The 12557-nt window shown below is 35.9% G+C and overlaps 1 protein-coding gene across 2 annotated transcripts in view; it reads left to right on the top strand.

Moving 5' to 3' along the window:
* The window catches only part of LOC123781597 (CD302 antigen), a 120904-nt gene that overhangs the window by 31498 nt on the left and 76849 nt on the right, over positions 1-12557 (top strand). For both annotated transcript variants that reach the window (XM_045781221.2, XM_045781215.2), the window contains exons 12-15: positions 1371-1570; positions 3248-3390; positions 10356-10437; positions 11405-11473. In XM_045781221.2, coding sequence (XP_045637177.2) covers positions 1371-1570; positions 3248-3390; positions 10356-10437; positions 11405-11473 — 494 coding nt within the window. The remainder of the gene's footprint in view (positions 1-1370; positions 1571-3247; positions 3391-10355; positions 10438-11404; positions 11474-12557) is intronic.

Genomic DNA, 12557 nt, shown 5'->3' with positions numbered 1-12557 from the left:
CTTTGGCTTTCTATAAGATTAGAGTTGTAAGGCATTCAACTTTTCTTCCTTTGGGTTATTTATATTTTCTTCTTTTTGTACAATGTGATCATGAAGACCACTTTTTATAACCCAGTAACTAGAATATGTGAGTGTATAATGAAACACAATATTTGAAATAGAGAGTGCCCACAAAATTTGAAATAGATAGTCACCACCATAAATATGAATAGTATTGATAGCAAAGTCATCTTTTTTACTTGTCGAAGATTGAGGATATGGGTGCTAATCCTGGTTAAAATTCGCCTTAGATTAGAATGTTCTAGTATATAATGTTATATGTTTATAATATTTATAATGTTCTAATATATAAAACAAATGGGATTTCTTTTATAGACATTCAGATATATTAGAGTCAATTTCATATTCTTCATGGATAAGCCTCAGTGATTGGAGAGGAGTTCAGGAAGTAGCCACAATGACTATTCTCTCAGTCCTATAGCCAGAAAGACTACCACGGAGCTCTCTTTACCATAATTACTCCCAGTTTTAGCCAGCTTGGTCCATCATGGACAAGGCATGGGTAGGGGGCAGAACAGGGGAAAAATAGGACACACATCCAGGGCAACACAGCAGTTTTCTCTCAGTTCCTTGTTCCAATTGCTGTCCATGTATGAGACGTGAGACCATCCCTGCTTGGTGGAATAGGAATTGTCCTTATTACTTTCCAACCTATGTTCTTCTTGTCTCCTGCCTACTTCAGGCAGTGTGATATAATGTAAAAGGGAGCATGGCACTTTGCCAGATAAATCTGGGTTCAAGTGCTGACTCCACCATTCACTAACTATCGTTGTGGCAAGTCACTTATTCTTCATCTGAGAAATGGACCTTATAATACAAACTCTCTCTTAATATTGTGAATAAATAAAATTCTGGCAGCCATAAAATAAATAGAAAACAAATGTATGTTACCATATACCTCCTTCCATCTTCATTGTACCACCTCTTCCTTTGCATCTGAATCTGAAAGAGTTTTGTTTTGAGGGTTACTAAGTTGCTTAAAAACTGTTCCAAGTTGTTAAACTAATATGAACTACTTAGGCTATGCTGAGCAGCTTAGTGGTTTAGGGTACAGCTCCAGATGCAGACCACCTGGGTTCCAGGTCTGGATCAACCACCTACTAACACGTGACCTTGGACAAGTCACTAATTCTCACTGTAGCTTAGTATGACAATAGAATCATTACTATGAACAACACATTTCTTTCTTCCATTATCTTTTATATTCTTTCTCCAGACCTTGGCCCAAATAAAGGGTAAGGACACTAGAAAGTGTTTGGACTTCAATTTTCAAATGTAATGTTTAATTAAACTTTCTGATTCAACCCTAGCTTCTCCAGGTGGGTGTGTGGCTATGGCTACTGGAAAGTCTCTTGGAAAGTGGGAGGTGAAAGACTGCAGAAACTTCAGAGCACTTTCAATTTGCAAGAAAATAAGTGGGCCCATTCAGCCTGAAGAAGTCACTCCTAAACCTGAAGTCCCCTGTCCTGAAGGCTGGCATAGTTTCCCCTCAAGTCTTTCTTGTTATAAGGTAAAGTAGCATTCCCATTCAATTCCTTAATGAGGTTATCTTTCTACTATCTTTGTCCATATGCTTGTAGAAATTATGCTCCTCCCCAGGCACATAAGTAACCTACCAATGTGTTTGGGAGCACCACTGAACCTTTGTCATGAGACAGCTCATCCCCACATGAAGTCATGCCCTACCCAAAAGAGCAGGGCCAGAGCCAAAACTGGCTCTTTCCTAGTGTTCTTTTGTTCTGAGAAGTTAAGTGAGCTACATGCCATGCTGACACTTACCTTATGATTCTCATATCCCTCTAATCCTTGTCAAATGAAGAATTCTATCACTTCTTACAATTAAAAAAATTATTTTCAGGCCTGTATCAGTCAGCTGTTTCCACAAAGAAATCATTACATACCATTCCAAAATTCAGTGGCTATAACAAACATTTAGTCTCATGTTCACAGATCTCTGGGTCAAATAGGGATTGACTGTTGTAGTTTAGTCTTGATGGTGAGCTCTGCTTTCAACGATGGGTCAGCTATGCTGGGCTCCAGGCTATGAGCTGCCTTTTGATCTGGGTCTCAGGCTGAAGGGTCAGTAGCTATCAGGGTCTTGTTCTTCTTATGGTGAATTGCTGGAGCCTAAGAGGCGAGCCTAACCATGTAAGCACATTTCAGGCCTCTGTTCACTGTACCTCCACTAATATGCCATTGATCACAGCAAGTCACGTGGCCAGGCCCCAAATCAGGGTACAGAGAAGTACACCTCACTCATCAGGAGGCCATGGCAAGAAGGTACAGTTATATCACAGGCAACTGAAGAATTGGGATCAGTAATTCAGTCTATCATTGTATCATTTCTTCCTCTTCTTTTTTTGAAAAAATTAGTCATCACAAAACAAGGAAAGAGTCTGAAGTGGCCAGTTTTGTTTTGCCACCCTGTCAGTGTTAGCACACCATTGCAATCTGCCCTTTGATCCATCTTCACCAGAAAATAGACCTGTATTTGCACAGATCTTAGTGTATTATGTTCATAATTATGTTTTTAGCACATTTCTCTGTAGAAGTATTGCAGAATACTGCAGAATACTCCCGAAGTATTCATGTGTATCCTTTATAGCCTTACCTGCTGGTCCTAGGAATGCAGGAGAATATGGTGTTCCCCATCCTGGCTGAGGAAGGTCATCCATCTGACAGCAGTAGCTGACACCTGTGCTGGCCTTTAGTTGACACTTTCAGCAGGTCCTGTTTGTGTCACAGTATATGGGTTTTTTTACCTGCTTTTATTAAAGGTAAAAATAAAGACATTTTCCTGTTATTATTACACCTATAAGAATCCATTTCAGAAGCCTACACATTTAAATTTAAGAAACAAAATAAATGAACAAGGGGAAAAAAAAGAGAAACCAAAACAGACTCTTAACTATAGAGAACAAACTGAGGGGAAGTAGGGGGTGAGGGGATGGGTGAAATAGGTGATGGGGATTAACGAGTACACTTATGATGAGCACTGAGTAATGTATTGAATTGTTGAATCGCTCTATTGTACACCTGAAATTAATACAACACTGTATGTTAATTATATTTGAATTAAAATAAAAAACTTTATTTAAAAACCTACACATTTGACCATAATAAACTTTGAAATTATGAATACTTTATGATTATTCCAGAAAAGAGATTAACATTGTATCTTGTTAAGCTGTTTCATATAGAAAGAATTGTAAGAAAAAGGAACTGGGAAGAAGCTGAGAGATTCTGTCAAGCACTTGGAGGACACCTTCCTAGCTTCACTCATACGGATGAAATAAAGGAATTTCTTCACTTTTTAATGGACCAATTCAGGTAATACTTTTAGAATGAGATCTTCTATGCTAAATTTGATGTCCTCCAGGTATTCAGAATTGCATGTTTTATTTTCTAATAGGGTCATTCAGTGCTTAGCAGTCATTCAACATCATTTTTATGTGCAAGACACTATAAATAATTCAAAGATGAGGGAGATAGAATCCCCATCCTTTATGTAGCAAGACAAAGTCCAACAATGGGGATAAGAAAAGTATGGTGAAAATCTAGAACAAAGGTAAGGAAAACCATGGAAATTCTAAAGACGGATGAAGTGCTTTGGGGAATTATAATTGGGAAAAATGTTATGAAGAAGGATGGTTCCTAGAAGGTAAGGTAGTATTTTGAAAGGTACGACCAAGAGAAGGAGCCAGAGAAAACAGAACTTTGGCAAAGGTACTGAGACCAGAGTGTACAGATATGGTCAAGGAGAAATGAGTCATACCACTTAGGTAGAAAATGAGATTTGGATATGAAATTGGAGCATCCTTCTTTGCCAGGGAAGGAGTTTGATCTTAAGTCAATAAGCAAATAACAGGGGGGCCTGGGTGCCTCAGTCGTTTAGCGTCTGCCTTCAGCTCAGGGTGTGATCCCAGGGTCCTGGGATCGAGCCCCGCATCGGGCTCCCTGCTCTGCTGGGAGCCTGCTTCTCCCTCTCCCACTCCCCCCCCTGCTTGTGTTCCCTCTCTCGCTGGCTGTCTCTATCTCTGTCAAATGAATAAATAAAATCTTTTTTTAAAAAAAGCTAAAAACAAACAACAACAAAGTATGTGTATGTGTGTATAGAGAGAGAGAAAGAGAGGGAGAAAGAGATGGTAGGTAGATGCAGAGCAAGTAATTAGAAGGCTATTATAGCCCTTTTGTGGAAAACTACTTTGAGAATGGGCAGGAAGAATGTGAAAACAGGAAATAAGTAATCAGAGATGCTACAAAGACAATGCACAATAAGCCATTGTGATTTTGATGTTATGGTGGAAGGATTCCAGGCTGATTTTCCTGATATCTTTAAGGACAATGTGGAGAAATATGGACCATGTAATGCTATCATAGGAGAAAATTTTCTCTGAAGCTTTGGGAGCAATCATGAGTATGAGGGCCTTCAACTCCACCAATTTTTTTTTCTTTCCTCATTTTTTGAACTGAAAAGAAGAGCCAAGTCTGTAAATCAAGGAATCGGGGTATACCAGGCAAAATTATGGAAAAGAAATTACCATTTAGACATATCCTGGTGAATACTTTCCTTATCATTTTGACTCAAACAAGAATAAAAAATATACTATATATATTTAAAAGTAGATTACAAAAAAAAAGTAGATTACAAAAATACATCAAAGAAAGATAAACATCGTTACCTCTGGAAGATAAGATTTGGAGTGATTTTTGAAATGTTTGAACATTTTCCCACATTTTCCAGATTTGCATTAATATACCTACTGTTGTGTTTTTCTCATTAAAGAAAGGGAAGTTTCACTGCAATGTGCTGGAAATCTGATACAAAATGTAGTACACGTGTTTCATAAATATTCGCTTATTAAGCATCTATTATAGAAGTTCAGACATTCTGGACTCATTTTCTAGCACTAGAAATTATTATACAAGATCTCATTGCACAACTTGAGCTATTTTAGATATACAAACTCTTAATTTCCATTTGAGGTTAGTGTTTCTTGGCTACTCCCCACCACCTTGAGAGTAGATGACAATGAATGCAAAACTCAGACCAAATCTTTCCATGTACACAAACGTTTGTTAAACAAACATTCATTGAAGCAGGCACAAAACCTATTTCATACAATCTGTTTCATAAGCTTCCAACATCCCAGCAGTCTGTGCTAGGTGTTTCAGCCACCATCTTGCAAGGCAGGTTCATCTGAGGTAGAATTGACAATATTCCTGAGGCAGAATTCCGTTCACATTAGAGTTGGCATCAGGCAATTCCAATCACCTGACCCAATGACTAGACATGGGACAATTTAAAGATGAAGCCCCCGATCTATTTCTAATGGTACTGGCTACCAGCCTCAGCAGAAAGTAATAACCTTTCATGAAGGGTGAGAGGGTCTCTGAATATTGTAGCTATTCCCCATATCTTAAATAATTTCAATTTCACCGCTGAGAGCTCATTTCTAACATCAGGCTGATTAACAAGCTTCTAATTTTGCTGATATACACCTATTTCTGCTATTCTCTCTGCTAACAACCAAAACCTTAGGTGTGGCTTCGGATAACAGACATCCGTGTGGCGGGCGCCTCTAGAACATACTCTAATATCCTGCTGATCCTCCCTGAAGTGGGAATTTTGAGCAAGGCAACTTACGGGCCCCTAGATCTCAAGCTTGACACACACATTATCATACTGTCTAGGCTTAAGTATTTTTAAGTAAAATACTGACATAAACAAAGTGGATTTTGAATAATACCAAACAGCCTTTAACTGGAACAGGGAGCCATAGATAAGTACTGGGCAATGAGGTTGTAGATATTTATGGAAATTAATTGATGGAAAATGAAATACCATATGTGATATAAATGATCACTGAGAGCTTCTATATACAGAATAGATTACACTAAAAAATAAAACTGAAGTGTGAGAGGTAATAAGGAATTTTTCTTGATTTGTTTCTTTGCTTCAGATCACACTTGCTGAGTTTCCTTTCAATTAAAAAATTAATACAAGTTCATTATATAAGATTTGGGGAATATAAAAAGTGATAATAAAAAAAATAAAAATCCCCTCAAATCCTAGCTCTTTTATAAACATAGTTAGCGTTTAATGTAAATCTTTTCCATTTTCTTCCATTCCCATGCATATAATTTATTTTCCAAAGAATGTACAACAATGTTTAACTTTTTTTCTGATCACAAAAGTAATATATATTTAATTTAGTAAACAGAAAAGCACAAAGAAAAAACAAATCACCATAATCCTTTCATTCATAGGCACCATATTTTATTTGTACTCTTAACCCAGCAGCTGATATGTGCCACATTGAGAGGACTGTGTTGTCTGCTTACTATGTGCTCCATTAATAAAGAGATCATTTGCCCACGCTATACTTAGAAAGATAACATATTCTAAAACCAATATTGTAACCATGGCTTGAAGGGAAGGAAGGAGACAAACCCATTTATATCAGAAAATGATTCTAAAGCTTACTCCTTGAAGGCCTTACCTTTTTATTGCAGGAATTGACCTTTCTCAGATGTCCATTGCCCAAATTGTGTATTGCATGCCAAGGAGTTAAGTCAGATTACTGCTATACTTCTTGCAATCTAAGTTCCACATCTCTATTTGTATTTCAATGAAAAAGATTCTTGCTGTACCAAGTCATTAAGGCTCTAAGATCTTTGCAACTCTTAATGGCAGCCCACCAGGGAAAGCCATTGTAGAACAAAAATGGTTTTAGGATTAAAGGAGAAAGCCTTGTTTGCAGTGCTGTTGCTGCTGTGTGTACTACCTCCTGTGATGTGGCATGAATGGATTTAGATATAAATCTAAGGCTTTGCAGACTAAGCGCCCTCATCAAATAGTATTTATTGGGGTTTATAGCTGAGATAGTATTTTCCTTAGAAACCAGATGCAGCAGGAAATTTGATTGAGAGCAGGAATTTTAACACAGATACACACATTAACCTTTCGTGCAGTGTCTTCTTAACCGAATACCCTAAAACCATATACTTAGTGCTTGTAGTAGAAAAATTTATAAAGAGAAATTTTCCATTTGATTTAATTCTCCAGTTATGATCCATTTTTTTCCCTCAAATTTTCTAAATTCACGTTAGAGGTGTGCAATGATTACTGTGATTTTCAATTTCTTCTTCTCTTTATCTGCATATGGATAAACCAGGTCAAATCAGGAATAAGTTAGAATTGGGGAAATATTTTCCGCCTCTTACCACACACAGAAAAAAAAACACAAGTAGCTACTATCGTCTATATTTATAACACACTAATGAATCTCTTGAATTAGAAGCTAAAAATTAGGGGTGCCTGGGTGGCTCAGTCGTTAAGCATCCCTTTCCACTCAGGTCATGATCCCAGCGTTCTGGGATAAAGCCCCGCATAGCCCCGCGGCAGGCTCCCTGCTCAGCGGGAAGCCTGTGTCTCCCTCTCCCACTTCCCCTGCTTGTGTTCCCTCTCTCGCTGCCTCTCCGTCTGTCAAATAAATAAATAAAATCTTAAAAAAAAAAAAAGAAGCTAAAAATTATAAATGTCTGGGGTGAAATGAAGTTCAATCTCAGAAAGTAGTAAATATTAAAAAGTTTTGGACAATGAGGCAAATTGTGTTTTCTAGGAAACTATTTTCTGAGATGTCACCAAGGAGGCAGAAGTGAGCTTGAAAGCAGAGGTGGAGCTAAGGGAGGAGTGGGTGGAAAGGTTAGAGACAGATCTCTAAAGAGGCTTTCTGTGGGAGCTGACTGTAGAGTAAATGCAGGTGACAAATGACCTTTGACCATCTTCCTGGCTGTACTGTTGATTGTAAAAAGAAGATAGGCTATCGAAGTCTTACGTTAGGGAAACACAAAATGTGTACAAATTCCCCAGGCTCAAATATATTATGTGCAAAAATTTGAAAGAAATAAAGTCACATCTCCAAGGAACGAGGAAGCAAACTTAACCTTCTCGCTATTTTACCTGTCTGACTTTAATTATACTGTATATGCAATTATCTAGACCCTGTGGTTTAGAAATTCAGCAGTTGGAGTATGATAAATTTGGAAGCCTGTTAGAAAGCTCTGAATTGTTGAAGACACAAACTGTAAATTCCTCTTAGAGCTGCTAAATTCAAACTGGACGTAATTGTCTCTACTGGATTATCTGAAATCTACAAATTGGTAACCTTTCTCTATGAAAGAAGTATAACAATAAAGACTGAAAAAGGACTGTCCTCATAGTCCATTGCAATAAATTGAAAAGTTTAAGACTGAAATGTTGATAAGTATTTATTTATACTAAAGTATGGGGGCATTTTGAGTAGAGGAAAGAGGTAAAGAAAAGCAATTATTTTATTAAAATGTGAGAAATTACTTTAAAATTAAGTTTGTTTGGGATGCCTGTGTGGCTCAGTTGGTTGCACATCTGCCTTCAGCTCAGGTCCTGGGTCCTGGGATCGAGTCCCACATTGGACTCCCTGCTTCTTCCTCTGCCTTCCTGTTCTCCCTGCTTGTCCTCTCTCTCTTTCACAAGTAAATAAATAAAATCTTCTAAAAAAATTAAATTAAGTTTGCTCTAGCCTTGATTCATTAGCAAATTTTTTGAAATGCAGACTTATATTTTTCAGCTACACATTCCATATATTCCATACATTCTATTGAGCTTGAGAGTAAGGATTAATTTTAGATTTGGATCCTATCCCTTCTCTAATATGTGCTATATTTATATGCACGTAACACATATATGTATCTAGTTATGCATGTATAATATACACTCATATGTACTGCCCATACTTACTACATGCAATCAGAAGGTTAAATTATATGGAAAGTAATCAGCATCACCAAAAAAAAATTTACATGGATAATAGTCTACTTAAAAAGTGTCTTCTTAAAAGTCTACTTAAAAAGCCTAAAAAGTAATCATTGAACACCACATCAAAAACTAATGATGTACTATATGCTGGCTAATTGAACATAATAACAAATTTTTTTAAAACCCTAAAAAGTGTAACACATTTTAGAGAATATTTTCAAGTGGGGCTAGAAATGAAGAAAACGTTTTTATCGTTATATCACTTCTATTTGTATTAGCAATATCTTCCTAGCTAGAGAGTAAGTTTAATTGAGGAAAAGAGATATTTACAATATATGTTCCTGCTTTATATGTTATTGTATATTGTGTATAGTGTATATTCCTTGGAATGTCTATCCTTTCTTTTCTCAGTCAATCTGAATATTGGTATGTGTTAAACACTCAGATTATGACTCAAAAGAAATATTACCCATCCTTTGAAGACTGCCTTTTGTCCTACTAACCTCAGAAAATATTTGTTGACTTCCTGCAGTCCACAATCACCTTCTTTCTCTGAATTTTTGTAATACTTAAAATTTATACAAACTTTGTATCATTTGATATCTTTCCAAAATGATTATTATTTTCTTTGTTCACGTTTATCTTGTCTCCCTGACTAGTTAATATGCCATTTGAGGATAGGTATTATGTCTTGTACTTCTCTGTATTACCAGGGCACCTAGCTCAATGCCTTGTACATAGAAGTATAATAATTATGATTGTTAAATGTAATTACTTAAATGACTGTTTAATTATATTGTTCTGGTATAACCCATGGAGTTTGACTTTTAGAAGATACTTATACTTAATCTTTAAGAAAATGGGGTGGGAGCAACTGGCTGGTTCAGACAGTAGAGCATGTGACTCTTGATCTCAGGGTTGTGAGTTCGAGCCACACATTGGGTGTAGAGATTACTTAAAAATAAAATATTTTTTAAAAAAGATACTTATATTTGTTTACTTTAGATGGGCAGGGGGAATTAAATAATTTTTTAAAAATCTTGATCTTGTTTAATAAAAATTTAGCAAATGATTTGTTCTGCATTAAAAAAAAAGATATTTGATTGTGATTGTGTTATAGATAAACACTTTAAGAAAATGCCATTGCTATCTTTGACTGTATTGAAAATATTGTGTAATATTGAAGCTCTCCAGTAAAAGATTTGGAATAATCATGCATTTTTTTTCCCTCAAGTTCAAAGCAGAATAGTTTTTACCTTTCATATGAAGAACATAACTGAAAATTAGTTTTAAGAAGTGTGGTACTTTTTCCATAACTAACTCATATTTAAAGTTCGGTTTTATTTCAGAAGACATCTTTATAGAGCCTGCAATTGTGCTTTTCAGTTAGTGACAAGACAAACTTATACGTCTTACACATTTTAGACATGTGAATGCTATATATTTTTGACAAATCTGTGCTCAAATTGTTTTTTAATACTTCCTTTTTACATAGTGACCAGCGTTGGCTGTGGATAGGTTTGAATAAAAGGAGCCCAGATTTACAAGGATCCTGGGAGTGGAGTGATCATACACCAGTGAGTTTAAACTTTCTTGTTTGGGTTAATATATAGGGATTATTTGTTTCCATACCAAGTAAGTTGATGGTTAAATAATACATCCACATACTATATAACCATTAAAATTATGAAGAAGTATTTTTATTGAATGGAAATACATTCACATATATGAAGTGAGGAAAAAGATACTACCTCACTTTTATTTTAAAAAATAACCATACATACATACATAAATATGTATTTTTTTAAAAAATTTAAAAAATAGTCATATGGACAGTTTCTCTATAGTCCTAAAAATATGGATATATAGATATAGTGGTCATCTTTGGATAGTAAAATGTTTTTTTCTTTTTCTTTGTGCTGTTTTTTATTTCCTTTTCTCACAATGAGAAGCTTTTACTTCTATTATCTAAAAATATAAGAGTTATGTAAAAAAGAATGTATCTTTTTTGGGGGAAATAATTTGATTGGGGAAACCCCAATAAGACCTTAAATACTATTTCAAATGTTTACATTATCCTAAAGAGAGAGCAAATTATTCTCAAATTTATTAAATATTTACTCTACATTACCATTGTATCAATTCATCGTTTATTCTTTCCAAATGTAAAATTTCTTGACTTTCATTTTCAAACGGGAACATAACTGAAATTAGTTAATTGAATAACTAGCATTTCAACACATGCCAAAAGAAAAAGGTCTTTTGCAAGCTCCTTATTCTCTGCGATTCCAGCTGCGAACTTAATACACTATTAACCTCCACTTCTGAAACTGCGGCTTCCTTTGTTTGGAAACTGATGACAGTATGATATTTTCTAAGTAATCTCATGATTTAACATCCTGATATTAAAAAAAAAAAAGGTGAAAAAGTTCTCCTTCTGTGGCATGTGAATGTGTTTGAGCTATTAAAGCTGCCTAAATTACATCTAAATTGCAAATATTTATATATCGGTCTTAAGTTCTCAAGCATCTCTTGTTTTTTAAGGTGTCTACTATTCTCATGGAAAATGAGTTTCAGCAGGATTATGATATCAGAGACTGTGCTGCTGTCAAGGTCAGTACAATGCTGAAAAATCTGCACATTTAAAAAATAAATTTGGTATTGTGTGCAGTCAGGCAACAGATCCACAGAGTGCTGTTTGTGTGTGGAGCATGATATTAGATGGAATGGGAGGTAAGAACACCCATGGCCCCTCCCTCAAGCTACCTAACTTAGACTTAATTTGAGAAGATAAAATTCATATTCAAGAAAGGCGACTCTTATTATTATACAATAATAGGCTCCAAATTAGTGGGCTGAGGAGGGCCGATGAAACGCAGAAGAGGAAGTGATTCCTCTGGCCTGGTTCCAAAAAGAGGTGGGATTGAACCATGCTTTTGTACAGGTAGGTTAAGGTAAGCCTTTCTAATGGGGGATGGCATGAGGAGGTGGCCTCAAATAAAGGGAGAGTGAAAGGAAGAGGCTAAGGCAGTGAGGAGAAGAGAATACAGATCAAATTTTTCATTGGTGCCATGGTTGAAAACAAAGTTGGGAAATTAGATTGATGGTAGGCAACAGCATTATAAAAGGGTTTTGACATGAACTAAGGAGGGTGTGAAGAAGATTCATCTCAAGTCAGATTTCAAGATGCAGCAAATAGGAACAGATAACATAAAAGACCAGTTAGGCATGTTCCTCTGCAAAATTCATTCATTTATTGATCCCATAAAGTAGTCCAAGCGGTCTGTGATGCTCTGGGGTATACACCAAAGACAAGGTATAAAACAGTTGTTGTCTTCACAGAACTTACATCTAGTAGGAGATAAGTAAATAAGCAATTACAGGAGCTATGACAGATGAGGTATAAGTTTTATGGAAGAACAAGAGTGTTATGGGAGGTAATGATGATGACTAACACTGGTAATGGTGATGATGGTAGCATCAGCTAACACTTGTTAACTCATGAGCTAGGTACTTATTATTTCACTTAATACTTATGTGACCTTGTGAGGTAGGTACTATTACATATTCATCTTTCAAGGAAGAAATTTGAGTTCTGAGTAAGTATACATGGTTACAGAGCTGAAATTTAAACCCATGTGTCTGGGTCTACCCTGCTGTATGACTAGGTGTTGATAGAAATAGAAAGGGTACGGTT

The sequence above is a fragment of the Ursus americanus genome, chromosome 1 (genome assembly GCF_024610735.1).
Source record: "Ursus americanus isolate L20-20 chromosome 1, mUrsAme1.1.p, whole genome shotgun sequence".
NCBI lineage: Eukaryota > Metazoa > Chordata > Mammalia > Carnivora > Ursidae > Ursus > Ursus americanus.
Note: the sequence above shows the minus strand (reverse complement) of the source record. Positions and strands in the feature narration are given on the sequence as shown.